The sequence below is a fragment of the Morone saxatilis genome, unplaced genomic scaffold (assembly GCF_004916995.1).
Source record: "Morone saxatilis isolate NCDOM2014 unplaced genomic scaffold, NCSU_SB_2.0 Contig20, whole genome shotgun sequence".
Taxonomy (NCBI): Eukaryota; Metazoa; Chordata; class Actinopteri; family Moronidae; genus Morone; species Morone saxatilis.
This window is the reverse complement of record NW_023339763.1, coordinates 16,165,820-16,182,317: the sequence shown is the minus strand read 5'-3', so window position 1 is coordinate 16,182,317 and position 16,498 is coordinate 16,165,820. Positions and strand designations below refer to the sequence as shown.

At 42.0% G+C, this 16,498-nt stretch overlaps 1 protein-coding gene across 1 annotated transcript; it reads left to right on the top strand.

Annotated features, from left to right (window-relative positions):
* The first annotated feature begins 2,838 nt into the window (after nucleotides 1-2,838).
* LOC118331236 (neuronal tyrosine-phosphorylated phosphoinositide-3-kinase adapter 1) lies at nucleotides 2,839-15,818 on the top strand. Its single transcript, XM_035666037.1, has 7 exons — nucleotides 2,839-3,072; nucleotides 10,007-10,371; nucleotides 10,455-11,719; nucleotides 11,846-12,377; nucleotides 12,486-12,728; nucleotides 13,887-13,993; nucleotides 14,587-15,818. Exons 1-7 carry the CDS (start codon nucleotides 2,885-2,887, stop codon nucleotides 15,016-15,018), a joined length of 3,132 nt encoding a protein of 1,043 aa, XP_035521930.1. The 5' UTR covers nucleotides 2,839-2,884; the 3' UTR covers nucleotides 15,019-15,818.
* Nucleotides 15,819-16,498: the final 680 nt, after the last annotated feature.

Here is a 16,498-nt window from a genome sequence, read left to right as displayed (position 1 = left end):
TAAAAATCTTTCACAGCATAACATTTCACCCATAACTTTGCTCTTTCTTACATCCAGAGATGATACTTCAGATGTTTCGAATTTCCACATTCTCTGTCATCAGTAACCCACACACAAATCAGCTGCTGAGCATTTGCAATTTCCGCTTCACACCCCGTGTGTCTGTGTGTGTTTAGCATGTATGGCGGATTTCAGTATGTCTGTGTGATCTGTTTGCTTATGTGCATGAGTGAGTAGTCTGCAGCGTTGCATGCAGATCCAGCTCTGTGAATCATGGCTCCATCTGCCTCCTGGTTCTAATGAGAGGAATTCATGTGGCTCCTGACCCTACAGATGCTCCTGAAACGACTTGCTAAATGCTCTGAATTTATTTGGGACTTAAAGTGACTCCAGGGATTGATTACAGCCAACCTATATGAGTGTACTGCATGTCTTGTGTCCGCCTGTAAAAAATGATGTTAGTAGCCCAGTTTGATTAGACAAACCTGCCTGTAGATGTAAGACAAGGGTCTCCTGGTTCTTTCACTGGGCTAATTGCACATCAACCCACAGCATGTAATGCGGCAATTGCAGGGCTGCCTGCTCAGCTGCCAGATCCTAGAAACCCAAATCAAAGCTCCAGTTAACAAAAGCCCAACCTACAGTTGCAGCTCCCTAACCTAATTAACATTGAGTCAGCAAGCATGGCAGCGGCAGTGGTCGAGGTTGTGGTCCGGGCTGCGGGATACAAGAATAGCAGTAGCCACGCTGACACACTGGTGGACACACTGGGCCGTGACAAAAGAATCACACACAGCTACACAGCTCAACACGCCGCCTGGCCCAGGTGACAGTGCCTGATGCTCCCACTGTGGATCTTTTGTTTTTGTGGTCTTTATAGTTCCAACAGTAAGGATGCTGTGCATTCGGTGGTAAATGTGGTCTAAGTGGTCCTGAATATGTGGATTAGAAGAGCTATTACACTGCTGGAAAGTGTAAATGTCATGTATTTTTTATGGCCCTTTTTTATGCTGCGTGCATCCTTAGTCAAGGAGTATAAAAGCATAATCCAGAGCTCATTAAACTGGATTCACGTGCAGTTTCATTGTAACATGTTGTGATTTTAAAAAGTCTCAAGCAGAGAACATAATTAGTTTTTATGATATTTCAGTATTTTTTTGTTTTCTGCTTTGTGAGACAGGAGAGCCTGAAATATATGCCATTAAAATTACTGACCAGCGATGTTGCAAACCAGTGGTGAAATGTACATTTACTCACATACTCAGTACAAGTTTGAGGTACTTTATGTGATATGCTGTTTTCTACCTCTACTCCACTATATTTAAGTATTGTACTTTTTGCTCCACTACATTTGTCTGGCAGCTTTAGTTAGGCTACTAGTTACTTTACAGATGAAGAGTTTTACACACAAAACGAATGAAGAATTTACAAAATATGCTTTAGTTTCAGTTTAGTTTAGTTTTTTACTGTTCATTAATCTGACCAACAGGTTAAACAAGTACAGATGGAATGATTAATCCATTAATCACTTAGTTGGTTGACAGAAAATGAATTGCCAATTGCTGCTTTTCCTTTCAATTATTGTAATAATAATTTATTACTAAATAAAAATATTTTTTAAATGCATTATTATTCAAGAAAAACAAAACAATAAAACCAAAACAAAAAACACTCTCAAACAATCTCTCACACACAAGCATAAACCGTAGTAAAAGAAAAGAACGAGAAAAGGAAAACAGAAAAACAAATCTATAAGTAGAACCAAAGAAGCATCCTGCCATAAGGTTCAAGATGAAATGAGAAACTTCTTTAACTGATGATTTCATTGTTATATTCAATTAATCCTATTACTGTGGACCTCTAAATCTGAAGAAAAAATATATCTTGTTGGACATTAGGGTAAATTGAAATTTTCATCTAGTTGAATAAGTGTGAATGTGATTGTGATTATGCTTACATACTTTTACTTGAATAACATTTTCAATGCAAGAATTGGTATTGGTGGTATTATTATTTTTGCTTATGTAAAGGATCTAAATACTTACTTTACTACTGATGCACAAACGCACATAAACTGTGTGACTATTTCCGTTTTGTTCACCATCAATGCTGTTCAACTCAAAACAAATTGATGCCAAAAGCACCAATGATAATGCTCCAGTTTCCACCAATGAAAACGCATTCAAACTCTGTTTCTATTTATGATGGAAAAACACAGGAAACGTGCATCAGCTGACAGCTGCTCTTTTCGTAGCCAATTGTCATTCTCCAATGTGAAAACACTGTTGGGCCCTCAGATTTCTGCCCCACAACAAGCCTGACTTCTCATGGGGTGAGCGTGAGTAGGAAGCTGTGTATGCGCTACATATGACAAGCCACATTACTGTCTGGCTAGCAGACAGGCTTAGCTAGGCCATCCCAGGGCCTGCAGCCAGAGATGCTCTGCAGCTGAGTTACCATGCTTACTCAAATATTCATAACTGGATAATGCAAATATAAATAGTTTTTATGTGATACGCTAGAGGTTGGGGTAAACAAAACTGCAACCTCCATCATCATGCATCACTGTGTCTCTGCTTTGAAGGCTGCCAGTTAGAGTAATGGGCAGGATTGTTTGCTATGACACAGTGAGCATGATAAGCTACGACTCCCCTAAAGTTCTGCCAGTAATTCGGGTTTGATTATTTGGGTTTCATAGTGTGCATCGATATCACAAAGTAATCACTGTCAATCTTGTCAGCTGCAAGTGGGCTGGGGAGCTGTTAAATGTGTTTTTTTTAATGATTAATGAGCTCAAACATTGCCCTTGTTTCTTCTTGTTTAGGTGAATTGGAGGAGGCTGCCTGTGACATACGTCCCCTTCTCCCGAGTCCGCTTCTATACCATGAGCTCTGGCTCTGCCCAGGATGTGGCAGTCGAGCATTTCCTGCGTGACATAGAGAGGCGAAGCAAGCGGCTACACTGCGCTGTGATAGGCTGCGAGGAGGAGCGACCCCGCAGCGACATGAACCTGCTGTATCGTAAGAGCCGTTTGGACTGGAGGCAGAGGGACCAGGAGGGAAGTAAAAAGAGGTGAGAGGATCAGCTCACAGGAGTTCTGCATATATGGGATTACATTAGAGTTCAGTTCAGTGGGGATATAAACCTCTTAGCGGGCGTGAATGAGTTTAATTTCAAAATCTTAATTCCAAGCACAGTTCATGAAGTCAGAAGGGTTTGCCTGAAAATCTTGGGCAAATTTGCATAGCAGAGCTTCATAATGAAGTTAATATGTTCTGTATATGAGATAAACTACTATAATGTCAGCCAAAATGTCAGAGGGCAAAAAGAGGCCAAAACTGATGAAAACGAAAATTAAATAGCGTTGTTGCCTCATTTGTCTCAATAATATGAAAAAAGAATGTTTCATGCACAGATGAAAATGCTGCTGCAACAGTAAAATCATACTTACACACTGATGCATTAGTATTAACAATCTAATAGTGTCATATATAATGATATAACGCTCATGGGGGCGCATTTTTCTGCAGAATCAGTGTACAATTATGTGCAATTAAGATAATACTTCTGTACATGAACAGAACTTGAACATAGGTCTTAAACTTGTAATATAGATTGTTGTATTGGTACTTTTACTCAAGTACTTGTATTTAAGTAAAGAATCTGAATATTTCTTTCACCACAGGGTCCTGAGGGTTAATGTAGTACAATTACTAATGACCTGTTTAAAATGTAGTCAGTAACCTAATCCAGGTATCACAATATTGAAGTAATGTGACTTGATTACATTACGTTACTTTTGGATTCCCTCAACATGAAAATTAATATGCACATAAACACAAGAGAAAATAAATTATATTGTGTATAAGACAACAGAACAATGTGGCCAAGCTTTTTAGCTTGAAAACGTGTCCTCTGCTCAGTGTATTTTAAAAGAGAAACCATTTTAAAATTGTAATTCTGCTAATAATACCCATTTTTACTAAATGTAACTGTAATCTGATTACATATTTTTTCTGTAACTGTAATTGATTGCAATTACCTTTTGTGTATCCTGATTACGTCACTGAGTAACATGTAATCCTTCACTCCCCAAGCCCAACAGTGAACTGCTGATGTATCAAGGTTCAAGGTTTATGTATATATTTATTTATTATTTTACAGCACAGGGTTGCGCAACAAAATGCAAATGTTTGTCCCTTTATGCTGAAGAAGAAAAATCATTTTTATGTTGGAGCACGGATGATGGGTCCAGATTCTCTCCTTGAACGTCTTCCAGCAGTGGAAAATAATCATAATAAATCACAACACAGTGCTGGTCTTTTCTCAGTCTCTTATGAATAATAATAATAATAATAATAATAAAAATGATAATCGTAATAATTAAGTCTTAGAAAACATTTTTACATATTTTGAGGTCAAATTAAATGAAATTTGCTTCAGTTGCATTTTTCACAAGCAAATTAAATTATGATAGGACTAATTCAAGCACTTCACTAAACAGGTATCAACAACATACCATCATCAGAGTATTGTCTTAAAAAGTGTGTGCATGCCTGTGAGTGAACGATCTTGTGTATCTCAGCGTGTGTTTCGGGGACAGAGCAGAGATGTGCTGTTCAAGTGTGAGTCACCTATAATTCACCAAATTCCACGCTGTGTACGGGGCTATTTGTGCTGCAGAGGAGAGGGAGAACATCAAAGACAACAATTCAAGTTTGTTTAGAAGCGCCGTCCAGTGCTTTCTGACTCACAGCGGTAATTGGAGGCCCTCGTGTTGGCAGCGAAGATCAACGTCATGGCAGCATCAAGCCAGTGGAGGTGTGTAGGGCAGCAAGTGGGACAGCGGGACATGATGAGCGATGAAAGCAGAGTCAGAGCAGCAGAGCAGCAGAGGTGAGAAGCAGGACATGACCAGTGATGATTACGAACAGGGCAGGGTCAGGGATGAAACCGCACAGGGACGGAGGGATGGAAACCAAATGGACTCGAGGCAGGACCAGCAAGAGCTAGTGGGAGTGAGGGAGGCGGGGGGGTACAGGGGCAAAGGGAGCACTATGAAGGGCACTGGTAGACAGTTTGAGATCTCAAGGCCCCTCCGGAGAGGAATCACATTCATAAAGCAGAGACGGCTGTGGAGATACAGAATTGTAAATAGGTGAGTTTCAATATGAGTTTTAAAAATAGAGTTTTTTATGGCACTAATACAGGCAGACAGACTATTCCCAGTAGTGACGACTGGTGGAAGAAAACCTTGCTGACAGCTGAGGTTTTATTAATTCTTGCACAGAATTATGAGACCAGTGTGAATGGGCTGCCATGGGTGCAGCCTGGCACCACCAGTGTGTATGCAGAGATATGGAAGACTAAAAAAGCCCTGCAAATCGCTTTGGAGCAATTACACCGATACTACATTGATATTCGAGTGGACTATCTGAAAAAGAGGGGCGTTTAAAAGACAAATGAAAACAACATGATGTTAATTACAAAGGGATTCATAATATCAAGTCAAATTATGGATAAATACATTACAGTTTACATAAACAAAGGAATTTCTAAAAGTTGACCGTACAGCTAATCAAAAAATAAATGAATGGTGTGAATGAATGAATACTAAAATAAACATAATAGAACTGTATTAGGTGTGATACAGTAAAAGGAGAGTATTTTTTTCTGTTTGCATTCACCAGTTTCTTTATTTACATTTCAACTCTGGTATCAGTTACTTTGAGGTCTTGTTATGGCAACATTTTTACAATAAATAAATACTTTTTTGTAGTCTTTTTAGAGATCCCAGAATAAATTGTTGTGTGACCTCTTGGTTCAAGCAGGACAAATAACTTCTGCTCAGTGCTTGAGAGGAAGTCATGTTGGCTTTACAGGGTTGATGTGTTTTTGGGAAGAGTGTCTCTGAGTCTAATGAGTATAATCATTTTCCAGTATGGATACATGATTTTTTAATGCCTATTCATGCTCGGCTGTTGTGGGTATGATTATGGGTCGATGTTAAATAGATGAGGTTGATGAATAGTTTTTGTCAGTTTTAACAGATTTAAGTCAAAAAAAGGGCATCTTTACATTTGGAATCTACATTTCACTTCATTTTATTTAATGAAGCTGAATAAAATGTAGTTATTTCATGCCATATACAAATTCATATCAAAGCTAAAATGATATAATATTGTATCAACTCACTGACCTGTTACTCTGAATCATGAATCACTATTGAAATGTCAATTTTATATTTAGATAAACGGGGGAATCACTCCAAGATTCACATCCCTGTTATGTTATTGTTTTTATCTGTACATCAAACACACAGGAAAGGTATTTGTTATCCAAACCTCAACATCTTCACATGCTTTGAAGCACTCCCAAAAGCTGTTCATTCAGTTTTGTCATGAACAGATAAAAAAATATTCTGTGTTACATAAATACAAACTAATAAAAGGTCAATGTCTAAAACTACTCATGAGTTTCAGGCAGATAAAGACAAGCATTGTCTTGTTGTGGACCCTTCAGGGAGTTATTATCTGTGTGGTTATTCATTGTGGAGATGTAATTATAAATGGAAAACTTATTTTGGTCGGTCGCTTTAGGGGCACCTACAACTGTGTGTCACATGCTGGTAAACAATACTACAATAATACTGTTAGAAGAATCAATAGGCAAATTGCAAAGGCAAAGCTTGTGCCAGACAATTTCACTTTTTATGTAATTTTCTTCCTGATTCTTCCAGATCAGTTTAAAACCATGTTAGAGACAACCCATAACTTAAGGCAATCAATTAAAGTGTCGTGTATTGTGTCAGATATGTCAGTAAGGTCCAACAGAATGAGGACAGCTACACACTCAATGTCAGCTGCTCAACCTTAACTTATCTCAGACAAGATAACTGCTCTGATTTGCCCTCAAACCAGATTGGATGTTCTCAGAGATAATATTTTTTTACAGATAGTCTCATTCAGCTGTTTAAACATAACCCACTCTTAAACTTTGCCCCAAAAAGGTAAATTAGAAATAGGACGTTAACTGCTAGGGGCAGAATTATCTAAACTGGATTTCTTCAGCAAAAGCTTTATCACCGCAGCCATAAAGGCTTTTGGGAATGTCTCGCACTCTGAGGAGGGGATGGTTTTTCAAGAGTCTGTCCATGGATTAATCTGCCAGAGGTGTTGTTCAGAAGGTGCAGTGGGTGACAATCAATTAAAGATGCTTTGGCAGGTACAACGATGTACGATTCTCACTGCTTCTTTCAGGTGCTTGTTTGGATGACTGTGGAACCTTCATCTGCTGGCAGTCCTGTGCTATCAAAGACAGAAAATTTTATCACAGCGCAAAGTTGTGGTTGAGTACTGTGATTGTTGAGTGTACTGTGATAAATTATTTGGAGATAGGCTACATCAAATCTATGCAGGCAACTAAATTCCTGATTCTGACAAAGCAAGACAGTAGGAGAGAAAACTTCCTTGAAATATTTTTGATTGATTAATTGTTACCGATTAAGCTCTGTTCATGAATACACATCAGGTCATGTGAAGATAGATGCAGCAATCAGATCATACATTTAATTACCAAGAGCAGCTACACTGTCCTGAAATAGCAAGCTTCAGCTCACTCTCTATTACATATTTTAATTTAAACCGTGCATGAGAGCAGGGAAAGGGGAAAACGCTTATTTACTCTCAATATATATTTGCAGGACTGTTTCTTCAGTATTGTCGTCATCATGAGGTTGCCAGGCAACCAAAAGAGAGTCCATTAAGTCGCTGCTTGCATCCAAGAGATAGTCTGGCAGTAAACCCCTGTAAAACGAGAATTTTTTTTGTCACGTTTTTGTACGGATTAAACAAACAAGATACATACTTAGTTATTAGTGACCTTTAGAGATGCTGGTAGGTGGATTTTATTATCTATAGACAGAGCCAGGCTAACAGTTTCCCCTTGTTTTCAGTCTTTATGCTAAGCTAAGCTAAGCCCATTGGCTGCAGGCTCTATTTTCAGACAGACATGAGAGTGGTATCCGTCTTGTCGGCAAGACAAAATGTCCAACTACTGCTTTTAGTGCTAGTTACTATACAATAAGTGCACGAGGTAAAATAGCAAGAAAGAGAAGGGGATGAAAAGGTGAGAGTCCAAATACTTTTTGAACAGCTGAGTCTTTGGTCTCAGTTTGAAGATGCTGAGAGCTTCTCCTGCCCCAAGAAGAAAGGGAAAAAAACAGAGCACTTCAAGCTACCAGAAGGAGCTGCTCAGCCTCTGTTCCGTGCTAAATATGGCCCTGTAGTAACTATGTCGATTGTGAGGAGTCACAAGTGCATCTCCACAGGCATTCAAGGGCACAAACATACTCATACAGATGCAAACACACTCTGTTGCTGTACCACACACATAAAAACACATATTCAGGCACACACACACTGTCTCACACACAGTGATTTGATGAGGAAGAAAATAGGAGCCTCTGTGTTCTCCACGATGAGCAGCCTCAGTTCTGCCTCTGCTGCCTGCAATGTTGACTGCAAATTCTAAGCTCCAATTGTCTTCTTCTGTGCTTCACTGCATCACAGGGATTGCAACTGATCTAAAAGAGAGCGCTTCGTGACCCGTAATCATGTGTCGGCATTATGTACTATGATGAATCACTTACACACAGAATAATCATGCATTTGAGCTATTTAATTACACACACAGAAAAACAATTTCTTGCTGCCTCAAACATGTAGACACAGATGTGGATATCCAGATGTGCTCCCTGTGTCCCTGTGGCTGAGATATGATAAATGTGGAATAAGAATCGCCCTGGTGAAGCTGTGATTTCTTCCTGCATTGCTGCAGCAAATTCAAATGTCTTTTGACTCCTTTTGATGGTATTTCCACCGCAGACTTTTTTTTTCTCTCTCTGACATTTTGTGTAAGTACAGTAACTTACAAAGTAGCCTTGTTAATGAAAAGTCTGTTGTACGGGGAAAGTAAGTCAATCTTGTTCGATCGAAGTTCGCTTAAAGGCCATGGACTTATCTTGTGTTGCTGTGGGGTGAATCAGCGTAACACCCCTGGAGAGGACACCACACTATAGCAGCACAGATCTCTAAAGCAGGGAAGCAAGCAGAGGGTTATCAGAAGCCATTTTGTAAGCCTTTGGTGAACTCAGCAGGGCATCAGAACTCACAGTTTTATGTCAACAGCTTGAACCACTGACACTGTGCTCAACTCCAAACTTAACACATTTGATTTTATTCTGGTTTACGGTCCATAATAAAAAATATTATTATTATTTTCTTAATCTGAGGGTGTATTTATAATGCCTTTCAATTTTTTTTCATGTTTCAAATAATTATTTTTTGTTGTAAACTGTAAACAAGATCATAGAGTTTTGTGCACGCTAGTATAATGACCAATAATAATAAACATCATGATTATAGTACATTTTATATGCCCAGCAACTGCCAACTATTGTGTAGCATGGAGAAACACTTCAGTGTTTTGTCAGATTTTTCAGTTTTTATTTATTGTTGGGGAAGCTCATATCATTGATGATTTCAAAGACAAACTATCAAACACATGAAAATCACAACTGTTCCCATGGTAACAGATTAAAGGCTTCTGGCAATCATGAGAGCAGACTACAGATGTGGGCTGGGGATATGAAGATATAAAGAATAAGGGAATTCCAGCAGCACAGTGTACGCAAAGAGTGTTTTTGACAGGGGAATTGATTTCCTAATTGAATGTGTTTGAGGTGGAAGCAGATGTGGAGGAATTCAGATGGAAAGATATGTGAATGCAAAAGATGGAGGAGCCTCCAGGGCTTTCCCTTTTGCTGTAAAAGCCCTGCAGGCATTTATTTATTGCAAAGGCGATGTTTGAAGACCAAAGACACAGTGAGGAAAGAGGGAGGTCAATATAAAGAGTAGTACATAAATGTTATGCACTTAACTGATCCCTTCATTCTTCGATATTTTTCTTCCATCCAAACCTTCTCAACCACGTTCCTAATCTGCAGCTCCACCCAAAGCGACCCCTCAGCCACTGTTGGCAAAGTCAGAGACTTGGCTTCTTTTCGTCGGCACTTCCGGATGGGTTTCATGACCATGCCGGCGTCCCAGGACCTGTCCCCTCACTCTTGTGCCTCCGCCATGGCGCCACGCTCGCAGTCCTGCCATGCTGTTGGTGCAGGGGATACGAGCCTGGAGAACGGAGATTATTCTGACACCCAATCCCAACATGGCGGCCGCTGCCCTCCGGCCAAACCCAAACGTCACCCCAGCACTCGCCTCAGCTCCTCATCCGCCGACAGCAGAGGACTTCCTGAGACGCCGCCTCCCCCGTCCTCTCACTCGCAGTCCAAACACTCAGAAAAGAAAAATGGTAAGAAAATGTGTTTTCAGGTGCATATTCGACATATAAATATGATCTTTTTTCTTGATGTGTATTTTTTGTTCTCCCAACAGCCATGAAGAAGTCAGACTCTGGAGACATCGGAGCAAAGAAGGTGCCTCCTTTAAAGCCCAAGAGAAGTCCCAGCACCCAGCTTTCCTTTGACCCCCTTCCTCCACGTGTGCCTCCTTCTGCCACATCCTTGCCTTTCCAGGCAGCAGACTCTCAGATTCAGACAGGAGACGGGGAGGATGAGCCAGTCTATATAGAGATGGTGGGCCAAGTGTTCACCAGAGACAGCCAGACGGCCACCCCCCACCCTGTCACCCCTGTGGCCACCACGCCTGACTCTGACTCAGACCAGAGTGAGGCCATCTATGAGGAGATGAAATACCCGCTGCAAGAAGACAGAGAGTCCCAGAGACACCTCCCTCCAAAAGAGAAACTGAGAAACTCTAAACACTTTCATGTAACCCCTTCCTCCTCTAGCAGTTCTTCCTCTCTGCCACGCCCCTCCTCTTCCTCTCCGTCGTACTCCAAACCCAAAGCTACTGTGTCAATCTCCCATTCATCTCCTCTGCCTTCCTCCACGTCCTCCACCCCTGTCCCACAGGTCCTCTCCGCCAGTCCGCACACCCCACGAGCTCCTACTCCCTATCTGCTGCAAGGGAGTAAATCTGAAACTGAGTCCAACACGAAGATCCCCGCCCCTTTCCCCAATCTTCTACAGCACCGGCCCCCACTGCTTGCCTTCCCCCAGCCAGCAGCAGCCTCCAGCGGGGTCGGGGTGCAAAACAAGGCCTCTGCTAAAATGGGAACTCAAACATCCAGCGTGACAACTCAAGCCAGCAACTCCTCCTCCACTTCTTCTAATGTTCCGGTATCTGTGTCAGGCTCCAAGGAATCATCAGGAGGAAGTGCAACCCAGCAGGACAAACACAGCAGAGAGGCCCAGTTGGGCCCCGCTCCTGGACTCAGAGCCAGGAGCCATTCCACACCTCTGCCTCCCTCGTCCAAATCCACCTCCCCTTTCTCTCATCACCACCACCATCCTCACCATCGCCCATCGCACTACCATCACTATCGCAAGCCAGACAGAGGTGACTCCCCTGTTCCGAACAAGAGCAGTTCTCAGACTTCCACAGTCCAGACCCAAACCTCTAGCACAGGCAGGGAAGGCAAGTCTGTTAGCTTCCTCTTGAAGTCCGATAAAGGAGAGAGGGACAAGGATCGGGACAGAGACAGAGACAAGGATAGGGAAAAGGATAGGGACAGGGACAGGGACAGGGACAGGGACCGAGATAGAGAGAGGGATAGGGATAGGGGTAGAGACAGGGACAGGGACAGGGAAAGAGACAAGGAGAAAGATAAGGACAGAGATAGGGACAGGGACAGAGATAGGGACAAAGACAGGGATAAAGATAGGGACCGGGACAGGGACAGGGACAGGGAAAGGGAAAGGGAAAGGGAAAGGGATAGAGACAGAGACAGAGACAGGGACAGGGACAGAGACAGGGATCGGGATAGGGATCGGGATAGGGATGGAGGGCCGTACTCCTTACAGCTGGATCACACTCATTCCACTAACAGCCAAACGTCTCAAAGCAGCACCAGTTCAACCCCTACACCATTATCCTCATCCCAGCGTCCTCATTCTCGCCCCCATCTTCGTTCTCACACTCCTCACGGCCTGCCAGCGTACAAGCCTCCTTCCTCGGACAGCCCCTTACTGTGGACTTACCCCTCCGGTGGTTTCCGGAGACCGCCGGCATACGAGAGCCTTAGAGGAAGCTCTCAGACACCGTCTCTACAACAGCCCTCAAGTCTCACTGGTATAGGTGAGGGGTCATCCAGAAGTAACGGAGGGTCTGCGTCCCTCCAGTCAAAAGTTGGCTTCATGCCCTGGGACAGCAGTGCCAGCTTAGCTGCAGATGAGGGATCTTACTGGCCTATGCAGAGGAAATTGTCCTTCAGCCATGGAAGCAGAGAGACAGAGAGTAAGTCAGAGGTCATTTTGAATATGGAGTGAAAAAAAACAGGCTTTTAAAGGTACTTTAAGTTAAATATTTTGTGAAATATTTATTCTGTTCCTTCCCCTGTCGCAGAGGATGAAGGCCGTGCGTGGAATGGCAGTGCTGATGCCCTGTTAAGGATGGATAAGGAGGACCTCGGCATGGGGTCTCGAGGAGGTCATTCGGGCATCCCAGTCCACTTCAGTGGTGCCACCAGCAGGGCTCTTGGTCACAGTGAGTCCTTGGCCGGTGTGGATAGCAGCCCGGGTTTCAGAGCCCTGCCCAGAGTCGGTCTGCCTCTTCCCTGCCAGACTTTCCCTGCCTGTCGCAATGGAGGTAAGAAAACACTTAGTGTTCATAATCTTTTAGTCATAGCCTTTAACCACAACATCCTATTTAGAAAGGAACTCTAGCAGTGGATTTACATGGATTCTTATGCTGCCTCTGTTGTGGTGTCTTAAACGTGGACAACTTACTTGTTTTTCAAGTCACATGCGACTTTAAATCCCCAGAATTTAGGATGGAGGTGGATATTTCACATTTAAGTTACTTTTCTACAAGTGGAGAATTAAAGAGAGAGAGACTACCTCCTTTCCTGTCCTCTGTCACAAAAGCTCTGCCTCCATTACATCCTCTTGTACTGACATTAGCCTTGAAGTTCATTGTCTCTCTGCATCTGCACTCAAGGCCCTCCCCCAGAAACAGAGGGACACTGCTCACCTTGATAATGTGTGCAATACTTTCCTTGAAGCAGAGCCAATAACAGAAGTGTTCCTTAAACAGGTGCACATCCCTGTACACATACATTCACGAGCCTGGTCCCATTTCATGGTGTTTACAATGCCCACTGTGACAAACCTGGTTGTTAAAATTAAATTTACATAAGCCAAGTAATATACAGAGAGAGTGTAATCTATATTGCCGGTAAGCAACTTAAGTAAAGAACGTATAAAGCAAAGTCAGAGAGTGGTAGTTTCACTTTACAATTACATCACTTCTGTCACTTAAGTGTTAAACTTATTTTTTAAACATGCAAATATTTCTGTAGAAACTGAATCAAGATCTAATTGTGGTTAGGTCTTAATAACCAATTATTCTTCATTAGTGGAAATTGCAGATTAGATTCAGTACCAAAATTAAATTATCTGTTCCCATTTAATAAATTTAATGGAAATCTGTTTACAAAATAATATAAGATATCCAGCTGACAGGCAAACATTGACAGAGTGAAACAGGGTGATACAGGAAGAAATCTCTGTGTAAGCTTACCTTATTATGACTGTGGTATTAATAAAAATGTGTTGCTCCAATATCCATTGTTCATAAGTATAAGGTTACTTTATAATTGTCTAGTAGCTTAAAATATAATGAGCACGATGTGAAAAAAGCTCTGTCAGTGCAGTTAGACGTTCACAGGTCTGTGTATTAGAATGAAAAGTTATATTCCAGTGTTCTCATTAGCAGGCATACAATGTAATGTTTGTTTTCTTACAGAAGTGGGGCGGCTGGGCCGCTCCTCCTCTGCTGCTGGAGTGAGACAGGTGGGTGGAGGAGATGTCCAGAGACAGAGCAGCCTACCAGCACGAGAAGCCCTGAATCAGGTGAATATATAATACCCAGCCTTATAGCTATAGACTCTATTAACTTCATTCATGGTAGATTTGGGAGTGAACATTAATATTGTTCTCATTATTACTTCCCCTTCTGCTAGAGACAGTGCTCCTGCAGATCTATTTATAGCTGCTAGATATGCCCACTGAGCAGAATAAGGTTCTGGCCTGCCTGCATGGAATAAGAGCCGCAAAGGTGTATGACGTAGGCTCATATGTAATCAAGAATTGAGAGAGAATAGTGGATAAGAGAACATGCTGTACTATGTTTTGGAGTGATGAGCTGCAGTCTTCTAGCAGCACATTTTGCCCAGATTCTGGCTGCATAGCAAGTGCTGACGCAGTTTGAGTGTGCTGCAGAGACTGTATTCATGCGGCTGGTTGACCCTCCCTCAACCTGCAATAGATGAAGCAGCACTGCATCCTGGTGGCCACCCAGAGGAACTGCAGTCTCATTCAACGCGCTAGGATTGGTTGTCACTGCTGACAGTACTGCAGTGATCATGCAGGTTGTTTAGAAATGTAAATACTATAGTTTAAACACTACATACATTTGCTGACTTGACTTTTTACTATGTTTTCAGCTGCATGGTCTGGCCCAGTCTCAAGCGCCCTGCAGTCCCAGCAGTCCCAGTGTGTCTCGGCAGCAGCAGCAGCTTCAGCTCCACCAGCAGCAGTTACAGTTAAAGCAGCAGCTCCAGCAGCTTCAGCAACAGCACCACCTGCAGTTGCAGTTCCAGCAGCTCGCCCAGCTGGCACAGGGACAGCCTCCTGTCAGCGGGGGCACCACCCCATCCGCAGCGCAGACCCAGAGAGACGGCAAGCTGCTGGAAGTCATCGAGCGTAAACGCTGCCTGTGCAAAGAGATCAAGGCCCACAGGCGCCCTGACAAAAGCCTGTGCAAGCAGGACAGCATGCCCATCCTCCCTAGCTGGAGACGGACTCCTGAACCTCGTAAGACTGGCACGCCACCCTGCCAGAGGCCGCAGGCCGTCGTGTGGGACACGGCTATCTGAGGTGGAAAGACAGGCCAGCAAGTACAGCACTGAAGAGAGACTAAACCCACAGAGGAGTTGGAGATGGTTGGACAGTTAATACGAGATGGGAGTAAACATGGGTTTAGTACTAAAATTTGCTCTTTTTGTGTGATAAACTGATCTGAGAACAGTAAAGAAGGTTATTGGAGACATTGAACTTGTTTGTGGAAAAAAAACAAAAAACAGGTTGATAAAAGAGGTGAAGAAGAAAAAGTGTTACAATCAGACTAAATTAATCTCGTACCCGGGTGATTTGTACTTGCTCTGTACTATGTCCTTTTTGATGTGTTCTAATTGCCAATGATTTTTTGCCACAAAACGCCAGTATTATTGCTACAAAATGAAAACACCAACTTAACAATAATGGGTGGGATGTTTTCTGATATTGGTGTTGCCAAACTTCCTCCTGACTACTTGAGACATAAAGGAATCATGTATTTTCTCCAACACTCAGTTGTCCAACAAGCCTAGAAACTACTCTGTGGATGAGAAAAGGCAAGACTCATTGCTAAGTTATTGAAGTGTTTCTTGAAGTCGTGAATGCATATGAGATGTCTTGGTATCAATAGATTGTCATTGTGGATGCAAATAATCATCACTGGGGAGTAAAAGCTACCTACTGTATCTGTTTGCATATTTGTAATGTAAATCTATTTACTTTCTCAACGTTTCTGCAATTTTATAGCAATATGCTCCCAATGCTGGAGCAACATAATTAAAACTTGTGTCAACTAGCCTAACATACATATCTAAGACTTAAATAAGTCATATTTACTGTGTCATTCTCTGCATGTCACGATAGACATACAGTATTGTAAAAGAATATGTGTAGAGATGATCATGTCCGACTTTTACATACAGCAGATCTTCACTATGATAACGTGGTTGTATAAAAAGATGAATATATTGCCCGGGGGTATTGTGAGAAACGGTGGTGTGACAGTCCAGCCAAATATCGGTACAGATCAATGGTACAAAAAACTTCATCACTCATGCTTATCCACAGTTGCACATTAGTGATTGTTCCACCACACAGAAAATCAAGCACTGACACCCATCAACACAGACTGTACAATATGGTGCAACTGATAAGACTGTGAGTATTGATCACCTCAAACAGAATGCTGGAACAATCTGCACAAAACATGGTATACGCTTAGGAGAAATTAAACCCTAATGTACTGTAAATAGATATGTACAACTGTATTGAAAATGTAGCAATTATTTCCATTTTCATACCTGTAATCAATACATATTATGTAGCATATACTGTATAAACATAACTTTGTTCACTTGTTTTTTCTAAAAGAATTAAGTACTTTATCTGCTGCAGCCAGTCCATGCATTACTTATAGTTCTACTAATAAACGGTAAGCCCTCTAAAGAAAGGCACAGTCCAACAGTTGTTTATTTAAATTTATGCAAGACTCCCTTTAAGCTGTGTTATTGTTTTATTTTT

Coding starts and splice junctions, on each gene's coding strand:
- LOC118331236 (XM_035666037.1), top strand. CDS start 2,885: ATGAGCTCTGGCTCTGCCCAGGATGTGGCAGTCGAGCATTTCCTGCGT. Junction 10,372..10,454: donor ACACTCAGAAAAGAAAAATG/GTAAGAAAATGT, acceptor TTCTCCCAACAG/CCATGAAGAAGTCAGACTCT. Junction 11,720..11,845: donor ATAGGGGTAGAGACAGGGAC/AGGGACAGGGAA, acceptor AGGGAAAGGGAA/AGGGAAAGGGATAGAGACAG.